The sequence below is a fragment of the Thunnus maccoyii genome, chromosome 11 (genome assembly GCF_910596095.1).
Source record: "Thunnus maccoyii chromosome 11, fThuMac1.1, whole genome shotgun sequence".
NCBI classification, from domain to species: Eukaryota; Metazoa; Chordata; class Actinopteri; order Scombriformes; family Scombridae; genus Thunnus; species Thunnus maccoyii.
Genome location: NC_056543.1, coordinates 18133170 through 18155036, shown reverse-complemented (window position 1 = coordinate 18155036; position 21867 = coordinate 18133170). Strand labels below are relative to the sequence as shown.

Genomic DNA, 21867 nt, shown 5'->3' with positions numbered 1-21867 from the left:
CTCAGCCGCCGGCTGTCTGCCTTAGTTGTGAAATGTTTGCTTTCTGAAGTTCAAGCAGCCACAGGCTTCTGTTTTTACAGTACACATACCGAGAATATGGGCTTAGAATTAGGGCTGCATCTACCGATTATTTTCATTATCAATTAATATGTTGATTATTTTCTTGATTAGTCAATTAATCGTTAAGGCTATGAAATGTTAAAAAAAATGGCATTCACAATTTCACAGAGGCCATAGTAATGTCTTCAAATTACTTGTTTTGTCTGACTAACGGTCTAAAATATTAAGATATTCAATTAAAATGTATTATATTATATATGTATATATTATATCATATATGAAAAGGGAAAAACTGCAATCTTCACTTTTCACAAGCTGGAATGGTGGAACCATCAAATATTTTGCATTTTTGTCTTGAAAAATGACTGAAACGATTAATCGATTATCAAAATAGTTGTTTTCTGATGATCGACTAATCATTGCAGCTCCGCTTCGAATATATGTAGGATTTACTAGAGCAGACAAAGACAAAAAAGGAATGTGGCATAATTTACAAGAAGGAAGCTCACACCATTCTTGGTAGCCTTGTGGTTATGCAAAGTGTCTGTATTCACTGAGAATTTAGTTCATGTTAATGTGTTTAATGACTCAGCCATGCTACAGACGTGTAGCCAAACTTCTGTGGTGCCTCCTGTGGACCAGCCCTCTGATGTTTGGATATGATGATGTATTGATTGCATTGCAATGTTCTCCCCAGACTGCGGTGAACTCTGCCACTGGGAGTGTTGTTGGCACATGCTGAGCATGTTCCCAGGCATGTAGGGTGTGTTTACGTTTGGAATATTTGATGCCATGTGTGATATCATATTTCAGGAGGAGCGCTATGAGGAAGAGGACGGACTGGATGAGAGAATTCTGGGCTCCAACTTCTCTCCAGGGCAGAACGTAGAGGTGTTTGAGCTGCCTGATTCAGAGTCTTTGTTTATGCCGACCAACATGGACAGCTCTCAGATGGCCTTCAAGTTCAAAGAGGTATCAGCCGCACCATGACTCTCAGTCTCATGTGATTTAGAATCAAAATGAAAGTTTCAGTGCTCTGTTTAGGCAACCAAAGATTAAATAACATAATGGTTGTAACAAAATGTTTCCTCTTTCCATAGCTGCAGCTCAAACACAGCATTGCCATAGCTGAGATACATCAACTCAAGGAAAAGGTATGATGGAACTAAAATCAACATTCAAAATATTCAAGTCCGTATATATGATATCTTTTTTTTGGTGTTTTCTCAGTAGACTGTCTTTGCTTCTAAAATTTGTTTTTTAATCAGAAGTTATGTTTTGTAAATTTGGTTAGGTTAGGTTGTACACTTAAATTCAGTAGCAAGATCAAAAAATGTTGTACGTGAAATATTGATGAAAATGGGCTAATGCTCAACAAAATGTGTCACCCAGTTCTTTTTAAACGATTAACTTATACAGGAAGTGACACACCAACTGTCTCAGTGCTGTGGCCCAACTGCTAAACAAATATAATTTAGTCAACCAAAGTAACATGACACCATTTCTTCATAGCTAAGAGTGTCTGAGGAGGACAAATCATTGTGGGAAGCCAGAGAGTCTGCGCTGGAGCAAAAGATGGAGGATGGCAACGAGAAGATCCTCAAGTTGGAGAGTTACTGGCTGGAAGCCCAGGCCCTGTGTAAGAGCGTCAACGAACAATTATCTGAGACTCAGATGCAGTATGAGACCCTGGACAAGAAGTACAACAAGGCCAAGAAACTACTCAAGGACTACCAGCAGAAGTGAGTGTGGGATCGTGGGAGGGGTTGAGATAAGGAATTTGATCGTTTCAATCTTGCCAATACACAGTTTAAAGGAATTTTTATATGCAGCAGGTGTTGCAGCTAGATAAATAGTGACATTGTGGTTTATTACTGTTTTTATTGTATTGAATAATTTGGGTCTATGGGAATTTTTGGAAATAATCTGAAGGGGAGTTGGTGCCAAGCAAAACGTGTTGCCATGTGTAAAGGTGTTACCAGCGATACACTGTGTTGGGGCATACACCCATTACATTACTTGCTCACTGACCCCTGCGTCATTTTGCTCGGTTTTTTATAGAAATAAAACCCATTTTCGCATATCAGCGCCCTCATCAAATAAAAAACCGTATGAAATACTAAACGTGATATCAATACTTAGTGGGATGACAGATGCTACAGTTATAAACTGAAAGCGTCTGCTCCGTGAACATCCGTAGCACCAGAGTCTCGGCACAGAGTAGCGGAGTGAGACATCTGTCCTCCCTCCTGCTCTCTGCTGTAAACACACATAGCTGTTATCGAGAAGCTGCTCTCATGACTCCCCAAGTCCCAGTGCTTGTTTGCGGCAGAAATTCTCCCGCTCTCTGCCTGCTCAGCCTGCTCTTGAATGGTAGGCGGGTTGCTTCACTAGCTGCAGCCTCACTGTCACACGCACGCTCTCTTTCAACTTCACACTCGCTCCGCACTGAGGTATTCCCTAAAGGAGCTACGCTACTTGTATAAATCAACATTCAAAATATTCAAATAACATGCATTTTAGTTTAGAAAACATCTTAAAATACTTGCCTGGCGGGGGGTCAACTCAGGCCCGGCGGGCTGCCAGGCTTGCAGTACACTGCCGGAAACCCTGAATTTAGTGATAATCACATAAAATAGAATATGTTTACAAGGTGAAGGACTGATCTGAAACCACATTTCCTTGTTTTCCTCCCCAGAGAGATAGACTTTGTGAAGAAGGAGGAGGAGCTGAAAAAAAATCTAGATGAAAAAGACAAGTGGTACAAGGAGCAGATGGAGAGCTTGCAGAACAGAGTAAGACCCAATCTCAAAAAAAAAAATGTTTGTACACCACAGCAGACTTGTTAGAGACATTGAATCTGGATGTTGTTTTGTCCATAGGTAGTTGCCCTGGAGTCCAGAGGGGCCTCAGGTGTGGAGTGTCAGAGTGGTCATGACTCAGCAGTGGACGAGAGACAAAGCAGCCAAGACCCAGTGACCAACACACAGTCTGTTGACTCACTGTTAGGTACAAAGGGTGGAATAAAATAAAATTTACAACAACAGTACAACATCACACTTTAATTTTGTGTTCTGTAAAACATTCACAAGTGCAAACCATAAACTCCAGTTAACTCTGGTAAATAATTTAAACCGTGCACTGTCCTTTGATTTATTTGGTATGTGTTTGTTTTCTTGCTCCTGTAGAGCAAGACTGGAGTGAGTTGGTCCCTGAGACTGAGCGGCTAGACACCAGCGCACACAAAGCAAAAGGCCTGCTGGCTCAGAAGGCCAAACGTCAGCCTCCATCTCGAAGCAGACTGAAGGAGAACCTTGTTGTGGCCTCATGTCACTCTCAGGTCAGCCAGAAACAGATGAAAGTGTAATACTTGCTGCAAACCAAAGACCCACGTTGTATCAGCATGATATTGGATAGAAGAGTCAGCCACCTGAGGTCAGACGTCAAGTCAAGTTTATTTATGAAGCTCATGTTAAAACAACAGTTGTCCAAAGTACTGTACAATCAAAACAGCAAAAACCACAAAACACCACAATAAAAACTCAGACTAGTTTTAAAAGACGAAAAGACAATAAAAAAGCAATAAGACCATAAGAAAAAGAAAAGTAACTTTCATACTGAATTAAAAGCCAAGGAATAAAGATATGTTTCAAGATGGGATTTAAAAACAGGCAGTGTAGGGGCCAGCCTAACAAGAGGAGGCAGCTCTTCCAGAATTTGAGGGCTACAACTGCAAAGGCACAGTCTCCCCTGTGCTTCAACCTTGATCTTGGGACAACCAGAAGCAACTGGTCAGCAGACCTGAGTGACCTTGATGAGACACGTGGTTGTAAAAGGTCAGAGAGATAGATTGTTGCTAGCACATTTAATGATTTCAAGGCAAACAATAAAATCTTAATCAATCCTAAAATGCACAGGGAGCCAGTGAAGGGAGGCCAGTACGGGGGAAATGTGCTCTTGCTGTGTGTTCTTGTTAAACGATTAGCTGCAGCATTCTGGACCAACTGCATGCGTGAGAGGGAGGCCTGTCTGACACCAACATTAAGGGCATCACAGTAGTTAAGTTGGGATGAGATAAAAGCATATATAACCCAATCCCTGGAGTCAGTAGCTAATAAAAGATTGTTAAAAAAAACTTTTAAAAGTGCAGATTCAGTGCTGTGAAGGGCTTTAAAACCAGACTAGAACACCTCAAGAATGCCATGAATGTCTAGAGGAGATTGCAATGTAGAAGTACCAGTTTCTCCAAAATTTTTCAAAGAAACAGGAGTTTGGAAATTGGTCTAAAATTGGAGAGGACTGAGGGGTCCAGATTGGATTTTTGATCAATGTTTAGATGTAATGTTACGACACAAAACCCAAAACAAGTCATCTTGAGTCAAAACTAATAGTGACAAAAGCACCCTGTGCCTTCCATGTATAGAAGAAGCAGAGCATTCATTAACATGAATAATATTTAACTTGGCCAATCACAGTGAACAGAGTTTGATATTATCTGATGGTAGCTTATAATTTACAGCAGTGTTGGGTGTCTTTTTGCCTTTTCAAAACAATAATACACCATATTAATGAAGCAGCAGTTTCATGGTAATAGTACAACGTTGCTTGTATTATGTTTAGCCTAATTGTGATATGTAAGTATCACAGGTGTGTCATGCACAGTGAGTTTGTAAATGACTCAGCCAATCAGAACTAAAAAGAAGAACTTTCTGTTATATAAATAGCTTTTATCCTCGCTTCCTTGCATTGTCCTTGTAAATAATTAGCGCTGTCCCCACAGGAAACTGAAGAGGACGACGACCAGGAGGAGCAGGAATCTCCCCAAAGGAGATCCATCCAGGAGAGCCTTTCTCTCCAAGTGCCTGTCTGCTATCCAGGGAACGGACAGAAAGTTGATCCTGGCGAAACGAGAGATGGATCCAGGAGTAAGCCGGAGCTCTCCAGCAGCCCGTCTTTGTCACCATCACAGGCAGACAGCATTGAGAGCAGTGGAAGTCCCTATTTGTCCTCTCCAAAAGACTCCTCATCACCACATACCCCCCCTGGATTCATGCGCAACGTGAAGAAGAGGGAGTCCAAAGGCAAGGGAAAAGAGTCCAAAGGTATGAAAGACCCAAATGTGATGGCTGCAATAGCAAGGCTTTATCTTACATTGTTACTGAATCTAATCACTATTGATTCATTCCAGAGGACTTAATTGAGCCGGTGACAGCAGGAAAACCTAAAAGACGATTTCCTGACTTTGGGTAAATCTCCACAGTAATCACTATCATTCATTTCCAAGGTGTCACAATTTTGTGCTTCCTAATCCAACATTACTAATGATCAAAACAGGGGCCTCCGGAAGTCAGGTGGCAAAGGAAAAAAACATGACAAGGAGGCGATGAGAGCATCTTTGGACAGCAGGTACCACTGTCCAAATTCACTAATGTTAAATATTATAAATAACAACATATACTTGTTGGTCCCTTTCCATGTTTTGTAACACTTTTGTTGGAGATAATGCTGGAAGAGCCTCTACAAGCCTTTAAAGTTAGATGGAAACTTTTTTTTATTATTGGATTATTAATGGAAACAATGTCACTCCATTGTTGGATAATGAAGGCTCGTAAAAGACTTTAACAGCAGTATTTCTGGAATCCCTCTTAGCTAAGCAGGACTAACTTTCTGCTTTATTGTTGCCATATCTTAATATGGATTATCTGTTTCCTCCTATTCCTCCTATGGTTATTGCTTAATGACTCATTTTTAATGCAACACATCATGTGTTAAGCTGCCTGACTATTGTTAACATCCTCTTTCTCCAATGCTTAGGGGGTCGGCGGAGTTACTGGAGGAGTCTGGAGGTAACCTGTCTCCTGCAGACTCGATGACTTCCATCCCTACCTGTATGCCCTTCTCCTGGTTCGGAGACAGAGAGAGGGACAGAGACAGGGAGCCCTCCTCCTCCAGCAGCAGCCTGCCATACACTGCAACTGAGACCAGCAGTGAGCAAAGCCAGGATCGCAAGAATAAGGTACGAAGCTTCTTGTCGCTTTCCGTGAAAGTAAATACCAGACACAGAGTATTTGTATCCAAGACTAAGTTAATATTAGTTTTATAGTATTTAACACTAGATAAATGAGATATAACGTCAATGGGGTCAAGAGCATGATCCCTTTCAGGCAGTCATCCTCTGTCCTCCATCATCATAACATATTTTTGTCTTCTTTTGAAAGGGTAAAACTAGTAGAAACATAATAGGAGGCTGTTTTCCTGCTTCCAGAGATGTGCCGTCACTGACTAATTCTCCAAATAAGCTACACCAAGCAAAGGCAACAATAACTGAATCCATATGTTGGCCATCGGGAGAGCTAGCAGGGAAGGATCTGGTGGCTTTTCAATGAATTTGCAAATAGTGACACATCAAACGCATCCAGTGAAAGCCTGGCTGACTGTCACACATGCTGCGGTTGAGCTGGCACTCCCATGATACTGTTTAATGAGTTCAAGACACAGGCTGAGCCAAGACGAAGTGATTACCAAGAGAATGTCGCTGTGCATTATGGTAGTTTTTGTCAGTGCTTTGCCGCCTGAACATACATCTCACTGAACCGTGTTTCCTTTAAACAGACAAATCTCTCCTGGTCCTCTTTATTCAGTCGCTCATTAGATTTGGTACAGTATGCACATTTTTGTTTTACCTTTTTGATTTTAGATGACACGGTAGAGCATCACTAACAAATGTAGCTCTGGGATTTCTCACCTCAACGCATCCTATGAATAATTCACTGCTTCTTTTGTAGTGGGTATGCGGTAGTGTTACAGGAAACTAATGTTAACTCATTTCTCTTTTATCTACATTCAGAAAGCCTTGTGGCTTATGTTAGAGGAAACAGATGAAGCCAAATGTAGTTTTTAGGGTTTGTTGCACCAGCTGATAAGAAGTCTGATCAGAGATTTGAGTGTTAAGTCAACACTAACTGCTACATGTAACTAACTTGTAGTGCTCAAACTGTTTTACATATAACTTTGAAATTAAAGTGCACTTGAGCTTGTACTTAGCTGGTGCAACAGCCTGCAGGTCTGGATAATATTCGCACATTTGAGTCTGAAAAACAAACCACAGTTTAACTTTGAGATGACATTGGGGCTGCAACTACAGCTCGTCTTTATCAATTAATCAACTAGTCATTTGGTCTATAAAATGTCAGAAAATGGTGAAAAATGTCGATCACTGTTTCCCAAAGCCCAACCTGAAATGTGTTGATTTGTCCCGACCAACAGTCCACAACCCAAAGATATTTAGTTTACAATTACAGAAGACTAAATAAACTATAAAATAGTCACATTTGAGAAGCTGGCATCGGAGAATTTGGGATTTTCAATTAATTTTCTGTCGATCAACTAATGAATTAATCGACTAATTGTTTACAACTCTAGCCTGCATTACATGTAAATATAATAACTTTTAACCAAATAGTTACTCTAATAGCATCTGCCGGACTAAACTGAAAACATTACCCCATACCTGAATATATTTGTGTTTTGTCAGTAGTCGTGTTAGTCGTTGTAGTTTAGAAGTTGTTATATTGTTTTTGGTGGTGAATGGGTGTCATTGTGCTTCATAGTAGACACTTGATCTTCTCTCTTTCCTTTCACATGTTGAACATCACAGTGACTCCAAATCAATGACCTGGATTGCTAACACTGATCACAGTTTTAATCATTTATCATATTAATGTCAGTCCTTTTTGAAACAGCCCTTCTCTCACCCCTGTCGTGTTGTATTTGTTCCTTTCCTAGTGCAGAACTGTTGTTTGGTGATGTGTTACTTTAGTAAATGCGTTCCTTGTTTCCACTTGTTCCAGAGTTTTTCAGTCATAGATGATTCTAACCCTGCCAGTCCCAGTTCAGACATCTCTGGGTTAGTCGCTGAACCCAGTCTGTCTGGGCGCTCACACACTTTAATCTTCTCTTCCAGCGAGGTGAGTGCTCTCCTTGTTGCGCAGTCACAAAAGCTGTGTGTGACGCCTTGATGAAGCTGAAAGGGGACATTTTCTCAAGCATGCTCTTTGAGCCTCCCCTTTCACAGCTGAGATTAAATCACGAATGGAGAGAGAATAGAAGAGAGCTGCATGTGTGTATTAAAGCTGTTTTGTTTTGTGTTAAAGCAAGTCTTGCGGCCCAGCTTTTCTAAAGGCAGCTGTGATGTTAGTAGTTTGTACGTTTGCCTCTGATAGAACCATCAACCAGTGCTTCATGTTCTTTACAAGCTTTGGCAGACCACAGAACAATTAGACTGCTCTGCTGCCTGCTCAGTGGTGTTTCAGCATCTGTTTGTTCTGATGTTAGTCAATTCTTTACAAGTGTCTCCGTCCATCTCAGTAAAATACGTGAAGACACTGACATGCATCTGAGAATGTCATTGGTGTTTTGCTTTCATTAACTTGCTCCCTATGCACGCTTGTTTTCTCAGTGCTAGCATGGGGATTTGTTCACTGCACACTCATCAACAGAAGTCGCACTACTTTATGTTCTTTTTGTTTGTTGTATACACACTGTAGTTGGTGTAGGTGACCCCCAACTTGAACTGCTTTTCAGCACAATACTAAGAATTCATTTACTCATATGAAATCATTCAAATGGTATTTATTTTAGGTGATTTTGTTAATGACTGACTGACTGTTAGCATTAGGACTGCTCATCCAAACCTAATACATACATGACACGGCATCATATAACTGATACACAGTGACAGACATGAACAATATATTTTTATGGACTTCTTTTTAAATTTTTTCACATCTGTTAAACAAAAGATTGAATCCACTCAGACTTTCAGAAATCCTGCACAGAAATGTTCAGATAAACACACTTTGAGATACTTAAAGTAGAGGAGAGTGAGTGCTCTTACCAGAGCAAGAGTATATCTATTTTTCTATGTGATTTTATTATCTGTGTCCCCTGTAGACTTTGGATGATGAGCCAGTAGCTACAGGAAAAGAGTATCAGTGGCAGAACCGGCCTGTCTCTGAATGGACCAATCAGCAGGTCTGTCACTGGTTGATGGGCATGAATCTGGACCAATACACAGCTGAATTCACAGCTAAGGGAGTGGACGGACAGCAGCTCTTACACTTGGACAGTGACAAGTTGAAGGTAAAAAACAGCATTTTGAAGAGCAATTTAGTTTTGATGATGTGCATAATGATGTAATATATGATGTATCAGAGGCTGTAATGAAGTTTTTATTTTTATTTTTATCATACAAAGAAGCCTTTCAATGCAGAATCATTATTAGTCAGACCTTGCCAGCCTGTGACTGCCACCCTGTGGCCAGTGTTTTTTCTGACTATTTACATTTTACATTTGTGGTGAATTTCTTAGGAAAAGTTTGTTATATTAATGAGAAAAATGATGGCAAGAATATTGAAGTGGGAAGATAACACTAAACTTGTTTTGGTTATCTGTGAAATCATAATGAAACAGTCATTTAATCTATTTGTTAAAGTCTGTGTAAATAATAAATATGTGTTCTGAGTTTGTCACTCTACAGAAAAATGTGTAACTAACCACCCAGCCAAATTATAGCCAGCCAAGTATATAAAATTAGGTTTCAAAATCGTGGAAAAATGAGCAGTATTCTCTGCTCAGAAACACTGGAGGCGTGAAGGCGCTGAAAGCACGGTCCAACTGAACAGCCTCTGAGTTAATGCTCATACCAAACTCCCGTATAAAACTACACAATTTAAAATAGGCCTTGTTTGTAGGTGTAAGGCAAGTAACATGGATGATATTCTAAAAATAAAGGTTAGGAGCCACCATTTAATTCTGTGCATATTTTTTGGTAAATGTGGACTTGTTTCAGTAAAAATGTAACTTAAATGTCTAGTTAACAAGCAAACCATCACAAGTCATCGTTATGTTAAATTGCAGTTTTTTTCAATGGATTTCGATGTACTTAAACTTACTCACTTTTCTGCTGGAAAGTCCTTGGCAGTTTCATTGTGGCCGTCACCCTTGGAGCAAAAGCCTCTCACGCTGTGCTTTTTGGTGAAGTGTTGCCCGGCAAATGCTCTCCCTCTGGCCGGGGACCTCCCAGCCGCACAGCAGCGGCAGCAGGCGGCTCCACCTGTCAATAGACACTTCAGCTGGATTTAAAATAACTCCTTGACCAAAAATGGCCTCATTCACCAGTAACAGCGGATTAACCAAAATCAATCCCAGTTGTCTCTGATGAAAGTTTGTTAAACTACTTGGTGTAAAAATAGTAACTATGAGTACGTGCGCTCTTGTGTTTATATAGTAGTGGTGGGTGGGGGGTCATGCTAGTAACCCCTCTACGTCATGGATCCACCATCTCAGGCCTGTCCAAAAAATCCTGTTTAAAGCTCTTACTTTACAATTCAATACTACATAGTTCAGTCTCTTCATGTTTTCAGTAATTATTTTCTAACATGTGTGATGTGTTTATAAAGAAATCTCTGATTTTCCTTTACACCGACTTTAATTGGCAGAAAATTAATTGGAAAGATTATAATTATTGAATCATGTGTAACACTTATTTTTCAAGTAAAAATGATGTTCTGGCTCTAGCCTGTCAAATGTGAATATGTCCCACTTAAGTTTGTGGTACCTGATAGAAAATTTAATATTATAGTTCTGCATTGTTGTTTGGACAAATCAATCTAAAGACAAGCTCTGGGAGCCTGTGATTTGTGTTATTTTTAGTATTTTCTGACCAAATTAGACCAAACTAATAAATGATGGTGATTAAAAACACTCAGCAGATTAATTGATGAGTGAAAAACATTTGTCGCAGCTCTACTTTGGTCCTTAGTTTGTGACATGTTAGAGAAATACAGTAGCACCATTCTGCCCTAAACCTGCACTTTTCCCTTCAGATGCTTGGTGTGTCAAGTCAGAGTGACCGATCAACCATCAAGAAAAAGCTGAAGGACATGCGGAAGACCCAGGAGAAGCTGGAGAAACAGAGAGAAAAAAGAGAGAAGGAGGTTCGACGCAGTGGGAGACTTCCAGCCAGTACTGACTCTGTCTGCTGAGGCAGCAGCTCTGTGGTCTAAATTCATGCAGCTCATAAAGTTCATCACCATGCAGAACCCCGAGAAAACCTTTTTCTCAAACCAGTGCCATGCTGTTCTTGTCAAATGGTGTTAATGCCAACAGCCACAGGACGTGACTGTGCCAGCAGTTGCACCTGTGCTAACTGAGGTGTGATTAATGTTCATACTCTAGCTCCTGTTTCTGCCACATTTTTAACAAATGCTCTAAATATTTTAACTACAAGATGGGGAACATCAAAAAAGGTGGATATGAGACCAAAAAGGTATCCTAACATTTTTTTTACCACTATAAAGCTTGAAACTTATAATTATAAAAGTCAATTATAAAGTAGTTGTCGCAGATCATGCACACACGTACCTGTGGAAGTCAAATGTATCCTGTTTTGTCAGCATTTTATATTTTTGCTAGTATAACTTGCCTGTTTCCACGTACAACTGTTATGCAGTAACGGTTATTGTACAGTTAAGATAAAAGCACTATATTTGTCTTTTAAGCTTCAATGGGCGACAAGGTTTTAAATGTATAAATAAGTTTTATACATGTGCATATTAACTGCATAACTTTTTTTTTCTTTTTTTTTTTACTCAAAAACCATTGTTCATTTTATACTATCTACATTTTTCTACTGAGTAGAATAGCAAGGCCGTGATTTTTGCTGAATGAAAAGCAACAAACAAATCAAGTAGGGACCAGATGAATGCTGCTTCTGCTGATTCTAGCTGTATGTCGCCGGGATGGTACCATGATGCTCCATGTAAATACACACAACACGCAGGTCTGCTACATGTATGCTTCACCGGTCCGTTAGACGGTAAGATGTGCCTACGACAAGGACTTGTTAGTCAGGAGCACAGTGTCGTGTATGAATGTGCGGCTGAACGATGAGCGTTCACAGCCAAACCCCCAAGTGCTTCCTTTCTTGCTTCCTCTCAAGCGTGACTCCATGTTCTGTACAGAAAACGACATGTTGGACTGCAAGAAATTTGTTTTCACATCTTCTGAATCAGAGAAACTTTTCTTGGTACATGCAGCATCGATAAACTGATTTTAACTGTATGTGGTTTCCTGATTTACATTAAGAATAAACTGACGTGTTTTTATACATTTAATACATGAGAAATCAACACCAGAGAAATAATACAACCAGACACAGAACTCCTGTAATAAATATGAACTTACCTGTATGGTAATGTTTGAGACTAGTTTTGATATTTTAGACCGCCTTATACCATCATATCTTTGCTCCGTCATATATTGTGTGTGTAAATACACCATACAGTAATTACAGCTTCAATACGTAGCATAGACCTAAACAGAAATTGAGCATTTTAATTGAAGTCTTTGTATTTATTGCATTTGTAATAGGGTACAGGTGTTGATTTTCTGGTCACAATTTTCTGTCAGGTAGGATTTTCTATATGTAATAATTTAATATGCCGGAAGATGTAAGCACAAACATTTTTTTTGTAACTTTTATACACAGTGGACTCCTGAGATTATACAGAATATTCACTCTTAAAATATATTTTCTGCCTCTAGACATTTACAGTGTTAAATCATCAGAAATAACATTTCTTCAGATGCATTCCTCCAACAAAATGCCACAAACACTTTCAGAATCGGTGGCCTGGTGTGAACTCTAAACTTTGTACTGTTTAGTCTTAAATCAGTAGGCAGGTGGTCTGAGAACATTTCCTTCAATGACTGTATTTACCAAAAGCAAAGTTAGAGAAAAATGTGGCACTTCAGAAGACAAAAATAGCAAAATTATCACCCCGTGTTGATCTATTTACAATCAGTAGGCTGACAAATCTGCATCTGATGAGGGCTTCATGCCAAAACATGTCAGCATATCTGTCAACCTGTTGAATGTAAATCAATTTACCCAAAAGATCAACAGGAAGTGATTCTAATGCCAGTTTTTTCCTCTGGAATGTTGCCTGTTTTTGGAGGGGAAATACAGACGTTGACGTTTGACACTGATTGTTGCAGGAAAAGTTTCCTCTTACAAACTCATTTCATCCAATGATGTATCAGCCTGGAAATCAAACATTTCCACATTAACAATGATTTTTATTTTAATGTCCTCAGGTGAACTGTGCCAGGATTCAACTAGAACATCACTGCCACTCTATTTTAAATTTACATTGCACATTCAAGGAGTGTCCCTTTAGACAAAATCAAAAAAATCTACCATTTCAAGTTGACTTCCATCACTTTTACTCCAACTGCTTCAAGCTTTTTGACAAAAACAAGAATCTGTCTGCTTCAAATAGTCATTTTTTAACGGAACATGATCCAATCAGCATAATATGCTTTTGTCATGCTAACTATGACTGTAGTTTAATATGAACAATATGAATCATAGCTTATTTAACATGAGTCCTAATAATATAACCCAAACTGCATTATGCTCTTATAGGTGACACACTTTAATGAGAAAACAGCTTGTTTCAAGACTGCATCTTCATATCAGCCTAGATATTTATTAGACTTCAGCTATGTTACATACAGTAAAAGTGTGTGCACACTTTACCTTTACAGATGGTGAAATAAATACTTCTATCACATGTTGCTTGTAGTTACCATACAGCTTAAATAGAAATGCCCTTTATGGAAGCAGGAAAACCAAAATGACCAAGAAACAAGCAGCAACTACTTCTGTAACGTGTTTCTCAGAGCATCACACAAAGTCGAGGGGATGGACAGAGCTGAACAAACTGTAGCGCTTACTGTTCTACTTTCATCAAAATATAAGCAGTGAAGCAATCAGCCAAAAGCAGCAAACTGAAAACTTATTGTAAAGACAATGTGTCACTATACACATCAGCTCAAAAGGTTAAAGGTCACCCAAATGACCTACTGTAACACGCCATGCAGATTGCTCCAATTTGGTTTTGAAAGGTTTTGAGATCTCTGTTAAAACTTCGGCCACCACCTCAATACACGGACGATTAATTGAATTCTGTTTGTGGAGCTCAAAGCATCAAAAAAAGGACATTTTACCTGTCAGCTGATGTTAGCTTATTGCTGATATATGTTTTATATGTTGTAACAAGAAATCAGGGGTTCAGAAATGTTTGAGGTCATTTAAAAACAGAGTTGCCATTACAGGGAGCACTGTCAGATGTGTCTGCTCAGTACACATCTTATTCACAAACCTCATGGTTTTGTGATTATGATAAAAACAACAACAGGGTTCCTGCAGTTTTCACCAAATTAAATTTAAGACTTTTTATGGCCTTTTTAATACCACCTTGAACACAATTTAAAACCTGTTTTATGATTATATCGGAATAACAGAATGACGGACAATGAGGCCTACAATTAGGGGCTGCTGTGGCTCTGGAGGAAGAGCGGGTGGTCCAGTGGTTCGATCCCCGGCTCCTCCAGTCCACATGTCAAAGTGTTCTTGGGCAAGATACTGAACCCAAAGTTGCTCCTGAAGGCTGTACCAAGAGTGTGAGTGTATGTGTGTGAGTGATTAGAAAATCCTCCTGATAAGCAGGTTGGCACCTTACATGGCAGCCTCAGCCATCAGTGTGTGAATGTTTGCATGTAGTGTAAAGTGGTCAGAGGACTACACTACGCTATATAAATACAGTCCATTTTAGCATTTACCAATTATTTATGAAGTACAATCATCTAGTGACATTTTTGTCTGTACTTCTTGGCAAAAAAATTATAGTTGATCAATTAATGTCACCTGGGCTCAAATAAAAGAAAATCGATGGATGGATTAATCAATTACAAAATAATACAAAGATTTTGTACTTCAAAACTGAGTTGATGAGCTTCCTACAGTAGTGAGCAGTAGTGACGGTGTTTACAGCTGTGATGGTGCCGACTGAATCTCCACTAAAAAAGATTTAACAGCTTCCTGCAGCACAATCCACCGTCACGCCAGCCTCACTTGTAGTAAAATATTCAAGACTTTTTGTCAATGAAATTCAGTTTTTTCAGAGTTCAACTCAGAGTTTTTAATACCTTCTGAGGCCTTTTATGAGAGAACTGAACTTGATGGTTTTTAAGACTTTTCAAGATATCCTGAACAAATATTGGCCAGTTTATCAATATCGGGATTATTTTAAACTCAAACGTCTAAAAAATCCAGCATTGGTTAGGAAATGTTACTACCATTGGTATAAGTACCATTAGGTCTGTGGGGGCGGCTGCACTCTACAGTGTTCATGGTAACAACATTATTGTTCTGTATGAAATATATGGCACTAAAATTTTGTTCTGTCTTTGTTCATACAAACAAATCTGAACTGATTCGTTACCGTCACACACACTCACACACACACACCGTTCATTTACACCAGTCCACCGACCATTTTGTGAGAACAATCTTGCTTGCTTTGCTACGGGATCGCAGCCATTTGACTCTAGAAACTACGAAATGTAGTCATATCCTTGGGCTCTTTGCTCGGGACGCACCAGTCATCGGCCTCGTGGATCGTCTTGTAGTGTTTCCAGGCTGACTTGTTGTACACCGGGAGCCTCTCGATGGACTCTGTTGAAAGTGCCTAACAGGTGATTGAGAGAAGACCAGTCATTATGCATCAATGCTCCTTAGCTTGTAAGAAAAGACACACATACACATACACACACACACACACACACACACACACACACAGCTCATTTACCCGAATGTAGATCACTGCATCGGTTCCGTAACCCTCCAGAGAGTACAGCTTCAGGTCCCCTTGAAAGTACCGGGCATAAAGGCGTGAGATGGGTAGACCGTACCCGTAACCAGCCTGGGAAAAAAATAATTAACAATAAATAAATAAATAATAAATAACTGAGCAGTGTTTTGGTATAAAGCAAAACTTCTACAATCAAATGTGTTGGAGTAAAGACGGTGAAGAAATGTAACAATCATGTTAAAAGCTCAGAAAAAAAGCTAGTAAGTGGACCTTGAGTGGGATTTATTAGTCTGTTTCAAAGTGAAGAATCAACTTTTAAGCCAACTTGGACGAAAAAGTCCTAAAAGTGCCATGAATGATGAACTAGTGTCAACAGATCCATCTCCATGACAACTGAACAAACTAGGGCTGCGACCAACGATTATTTTCATTATCAATTAATCTGGCAATTATTTTCTCAACTAATCAATTAGTCATTTTGTCTTTAAAAATGTCAGAAAATAGTTAAAAATGCCCGTGATAATTTCCCAGAGTCCATGGTGACATCTTCATATGTGTCCAAAACTGAAGATATTCAGTTTAATATCATTTTAGAGAAAGAAAAGCATCAAAGAATCATTTATGAGAAGCTGAAACCAGCTAATTTTTGGATTTTTTTCATAAAAAATTACTAAAATGATTATTTGATTATCAAAAAAGTTGCTGATTAATTTTTTGTCAACTAACCCTTGTAGCTCGAGAAGAAACATTCGTTGTGAAGACTGTGTGACACGGTTGAAAGCTCTGGCAAAAGCTAGTGAGAGGACCTTGAGTTGAGTCTGTTTTGTGACCAAATTGTACAATGATTTCAGTAAGAGGACAGATTAAGATTTGGAAAAAAAAAAAAACAACAAGATTTTGATGACAGCCTTTGTTCTTACAGCTTGTGGTGTGATTGAAATCAATACGACAATAAGAAGAATATTGATCAGATTTTGACATATATTTAGCAGATCTTTACAGAATCACATTGAAAATAATTAAATTTATGTTCAGACTAGTGATGTTTCGCTCTCAACAGATTATTCTACAGTGTCACAGCAGGATGTTTTGATACCATGGCAACAATCTGCCACGACATCTACAACAGTGATCAGATTTAATAGTATAGACGTTATTGAACAAATTAACAATAACAAAAAACAGTGAGACCATTTACATTCTGACTAACTGTTTCATCACGGTCTCTTTATCTGTCCATATAAATGCTATGTCATGAGTTGCCCAGCAGATGTCGCTAGTTTGACTATCAAATGCTTCGAAACAGTGAACCATTTTCAATTAAATTGCTTCATATTGATTCAGTTATTCAGAAAGTTTGATTTCCTGCATCACAAGTTCAGATAAAACTCTACAAATGCTCTCATGTAAAAAACAAAACAAAAAAAGATTCATTTATTTTGTTACTTTTTAAAATCACAATTCGGTTGGAATCAATTGGGACATTTTGTAAAATGATAAAACAATGTGATCATAATGATTTGTTTCCAACAAAAGTCAATAATACTGAATTGCTCAGTAATATAATATAAATACACACATGTCGTTTCTGACTGTCGTACTGACCAGTTCAACAGCCCAGAACATCAATTTGTCTTAATTCACCGCCGTTGAGTTTACGAGTCGGCTAATGACATAAAATAAGCAAAACAAGCACACGAATGACAGAATTCTCCGGAACAAAGATCCTGTATCCTGGTTAACGAGGGACTTTACAACACCGACTACTGATTAATAGATCAATACAATCTTACCAACAGTCTGATATGTTTGAGGCCAAAATAAGAATGTCTGAAGTAGTGAGTGTTTACTGCATAAAGCGATTTTAAAAAGTATAAGATTATAGTCTGTGCTTCTGTAGCATTTCAAGACCTTGATGGTGCAAAGTACACATCTGATAGTCAAGAGCAAAGTGTGAAAAGTGGGCTCACTGTGGGCTCACATCCACCCACAGTTGTTCAAACACTGTTAACTTGATATCAGGATTACTAACCAGAGGAACGGCACGTGACCCGTCGATGCTCGGCCGAGGAGCAGTGGAGTACGTGTAGGTAAACAGCCTGTCAATCTTACGCAGCGGCACGCCTCCTCCGCGATCACTCACCTGCAAAAGAGTTTATTGTATCAACACTGTCCTTATCCAGCAACTTCATCTTCAAGAATCCAGCTGATTGCCGAGAGCGATACATACAAATCACAAAAAAATATGTCGCTTTAACATTTCTAGGCTTCACTTTACAACTGGACAGCAGTAAAAACAAAAAAAAAAAAGAATAAATTAGTCATAAATTCAGCAGATCAGACGGAGCTGTAGCAGCACAACTTCACCTTGACGGTGAGATCTTCAGTTCCTAGAGCGACCTGTGCGTGGATAGAAGGATACTCCATGGAGTCGCCATATAACTCCATGGTGGCTCGCATGGCGTTCTACACAAAAGATAAAGCACACAAGAGTTTCTCCAGATGTTTAACACAAGAGAAAGACGTCACGTGCAAGATTAAAACTGTTGTGTAGCAGCCGTCCAAACCCAAACAACCTCACAACGTGTTTAAGGGGAAAAGACTGAAAAGCAAATCCTACCTTAAAAAGTTCAAACACCATGTGATACAAATGAGATGGAACGTAGACCATCGTGATGGGCTTTTCTACCTCTTTGACTGTCAGGACAAACAGATAATTAAAGATTAGACTGATATGTTTGAATCAAACAACCGATCTGTATTAATTAAAGAATATTTATGTCACTAAATATTTTTTCCTGACGAATATCCAAACAAATTACCGTTGAATTCATCCAGTATGAGATCAGGAGAGTTCATGTAATACCTGTCACAGAGGTTTCTTGCATTTTCGTAGGCATCTACAGGGAAGAGGGTTTGTTTACAGGAAAGATCACATGAAAACTTGAACGACAGCATATTTGATCACCGAGTCACAGCAGGTTCCTAATAAAACTGTGTTCCTCACCTCTGATCACATCACTGACGCGACAGTTCGGATCAATACTGCCGATCTGTTTGGGATGTGCTGGATTCACCTTCACCTTCCCACCGAAGAGGAGAGCTTGAATAAAACACACAGGGATGTGACTATGCACTGCAGTTTGAAGTGATTATTATTATAAAAGGAAAATACACCCGAAATAGACTAGATTTTTTTAAAAAACAACCTTTTAAATGCAGTTAACCACTTGTTATTTTTATTAACTTTTTTAATCTGCTTGTTACTTAGACCTATTATCTGCATTTTTTCTATTCAATCTATTATTTTTTACTGTTTGGTGTGTTTTTGTTGTCATCATTATTATATTATTATTATAATTTTATTGATTCTTTGTGCTCACTGTCTGGGAGAGCCGGAAACCTGCTGAAAAAGCTTTCTTTATATCAGAGTTGGCTGACAGCGTGTTTTTTTTTTTTAACATGATTCTGCTGTTTTTCTGCCAGAAGTAAACTAATCCACTGAATGAAGTGAATCCAAAAGATAGACTGTAAAAGTAATGCAGAGACATATTTTTCATGAGCAAAAGAATATTTGTGGTATTATCTTTCACAGTGTAAATCTAAGCAGGTTGACTTATCCTTTACAGATGAATTAGCAACTCGTTCAGTCATACTGTGGGTGTGGATAACGTGCAAGTCATTTCAAAAACAAACATGGCAACGCCAGAAAATGACTTCAGGTCTGGTGGTTTGTTTGCTGCTGGCATGCTGTGGCAGGAAACGACTTTACCTCATTGATAAAACATTATAAAATCTACGACTGATAAAAGAAAGAGATCATATTTCATTACGTGGAAGTTAATCTACTCACTGTGCTGGTTGAGCAGCATCCTGATGGATATCCTGCTCATGTAGAAACGATCCAGAAAATACTGAAGGTTTTGACTGACGACCGGGTCGGTGCCGTAAGCCTCCTTGTACTCCACAACTCCCTGAGCCATGGTCGGAATGACATCATTGTGTCGATTTCGGATTTTTATCACCGCGTCTGTGAAACTATAATAAAGACGTTTCGTAAGGGTTAGACAAGCTTTAGAGTTGAATAGAAGAAATAAAACAATATTGTGTGTGTTTCTTTTAACTTACTCATATGTGACTTTCTCATCATCTGCATTTTTGTCTCTGAACTCAAGAATCTCCTGAAGACTTTGCATATACCTGCATATGAAGAAAACACATTACTGTCTATTTTATATGCAGGCGGATCTGAGAGATGATGGAGGGAAAAAGAAGAGAACGAAAACCTGCATACCAGCTCTGGACCAGCCGGACTGACGGAGTCCTGAGCAGGTTGTCCGGCAACAAATTGATCTCTTTCATGATGTTTGCCAACCGCACAGGCAACTCCTGTCTGAGGAAGGCGAATGATGTTTTCTCACATGCATTTTCTGAACCTGGAGGGAAATAATGAGAAATCTGTGGTATTATTATTTCAAAAGATCAGTATAGATAGATAAATACTTTATTAACCCCAAAGAGAAATTAAAATGTTTCAGCAGCCAACAATGAGGTAAAAACAAACAAACAATGAGGTAAGAAAGGTAAAAGAAACAAATGCAATTAAAGGCTGAATTATATGTAACTACATAAACTAACTCGTATATAAAAACTTAATAGAGCAGAAAGAATAGCATGGTCAGGTGGATATCGCTATGGTAATAAGGTGCAGGATTGTCTCTTGATGTAAGAATTGAGTGACTAAATATTGATACCTGAATAATCTACGCAATACATATAACAGCAGCAGCATATACCCAAAATATGAATCTGAAATACAACAGATGTTATGGACAATGTAATAAAGTAAAATAAAAGTCCAGGTGAGCAGTCTGTCTTCACTGTCAGATGAGTGAGTTTAGTTGAAAGTAAACCTTTCAACAAAAAAAATGCCTGCCAACATTTTATCATCATACAATTATGGCCATTGTGTGCTTCACTGCAATATTGGATTTTTATGATCTGAAGAAGTGTGGTCTGTCCCTTTTTGGAGACAAATTTCAAACTTAGGACCAGTTACTTGAGGACAGACAGATAATCCAACTGGGGACAAAAGCCGATTTCCCAATTGGGAAAAAGCAGATTTTTGGGTCAGTGGTTAGGAAAGTAGTGGTTATGGTTGAGGTAAGTCTCCGGGACATTAATGTAAGTCTAAGTAATGTCCCTTAAAGTGACCATGAGCTCATATGTGAGTGTGTGCGTGTGTTGTGTCACCTCTTACCGAAATCCAGAAATTGCTTCATTGAAAGAGGGGATGGCGAAAATTTAGAATAATAGTCTATGTCCTTTCCAATGGACACGCTGCTCCTCAAAAATCTTAAAATCCTCATTGTGGCCGCCGGTCCTCCGCTGACTGTAATTATTAAGTGTGATTACAGCTCCTTAATCTGTGTTGACATTAGCTCTAATGCTAACTTCAGCAGCTCGCAGAGACACTGCTGGGATTAACATCCTGGTATCAAGCGGTTTGAAGAAATGTGGGCATCCATGGGCATCGCTACAGCAAAAATATGTCTGTTAAATGGTCCCTTATCTCAATTGCTCAACCCTTACAGGCAGAAATGTCAACATGTCGAGAAGGCTGTCCGGACAGGCAGCTAGTCCGCCCAAAGAGTCACGGCGCCGTCAAGATAGTAGCCTTCCACTTTGTTTAAATACTTTTTTGGAAAACTTTATTGACAAATGTTTCATTTTTATATTCGCTATAACTACAGTGTTAAACTGTGAAATTTGACGGCTATATGACACAAAACAAGTACAGTCGAGAAAAAAAGAGAGAAAAACATGATGGCATTTCAAACGATTATAAAGGCAACTGTCGGTAAGTTGTGTATTTAAATTTCACAGTCTTCAGGAAAAACTGTAAGGCGAATGACATTTGTGAATAAAAATCTACATGTAGGAACTATTACAATTTTCCTTTATTAGTATATTCTACGATTGTGCTCATTTGTTTTAGTGTTAGCTTTCTTTCTTTAGCTTACACCGGTTATAGGCCGTTTAAAACTGTTTATATTCGATATCGAAATCAGTACCAAACAATATTAAC

General features: G+C 38.8%; 2 protein-coding genes across 4 annotated transcripts in view; one reads left to right on the top strand and one right to left on the bottom strand.

The window, feature by feature from the left end:
* Positions 1–12236, top strand: part of ppp1r9ala (protein phosphatase 1 regulatory subunit 9A-like A) — a 28933-nt gene extending 16697 nt beyond the window's left edge. Inside the window, exons 7-20 of one of the 3 annotated variants that reach the window (XM_042426474.1) lie at positions 874–1032; positions 1161–1214; positions 1573–1802; positions 2759–2855; positions 2943–3069; positions 3249–3400; positions 4841–5162; positions 5249–5306; positions 5395–5466; positions 5875–6076; positions 6673–6717; positions 7911–8027; positions 9013–9201; positions 10947–12236. In XM_042426474.1, the coding sequence (XP_042282408.1) occupies positions 874–1032; positions 1161–1214; positions 1573–1802; positions 2759–2855; positions 2943–3069; positions 3249–3400; positions 4841–5162; positions 5249–5306; positions 5395–5466; positions 5875–6076; positions 6673–6717; positions 7911–8027; positions 9013–9201; positions 10947–11105 (1983 nt within the window). In that variant the 3' untranslated portion in view covers positions 11106–12236. The remainder of the gene's footprint in view (positions 1–873; positions 1033–1160; positions 1215–1572; positions 1803–2758; positions 2856–2942; positions 3070–3248; positions 3401–4840; positions 5163–5248; positions 5307–5394; positions 5467–5874; positions 6077–6672; positions 6718–7910; positions 8028–9012; positions 9202–10946) is intronic. The other 2 variants (XM_042426475.1, XM_042426476.1) reach the window with 2 other exon arrangements.
* A 1302-nt stretch (positions 12237–13538) lies between these two features.
* On the bottom strand, positions 13539–21712 carry pdk1 (pyruvate dehydrogenase kinase, isozyme 1). The gene is made up of 11 exons (XM_042426482.1): positions 21040–21712; positions 20074–20215; positions 19908–19979; positions 19633–19817; positions 18787–18882; positions 18602–18679; positions 18400–18476; positions 18147–18245; positions 17812–17922; positions 15777–15890; positions 13539–15656 (listed from the first exon to the last, which is right to left on the bottom strand). Exons 1-11 carry the CDS (start codon positions 21146–21148, stop codon positions 15516–15518), a joined length of 1224 nt encoding a protein of 407 aa, XP_042282416.1. The 5' UTR covers positions 21149–21712; the 3' UTR covers positions 13539–15515.
* Between the last annotated feature and the right edge of the window lie 155 nt (positions 21713–21867).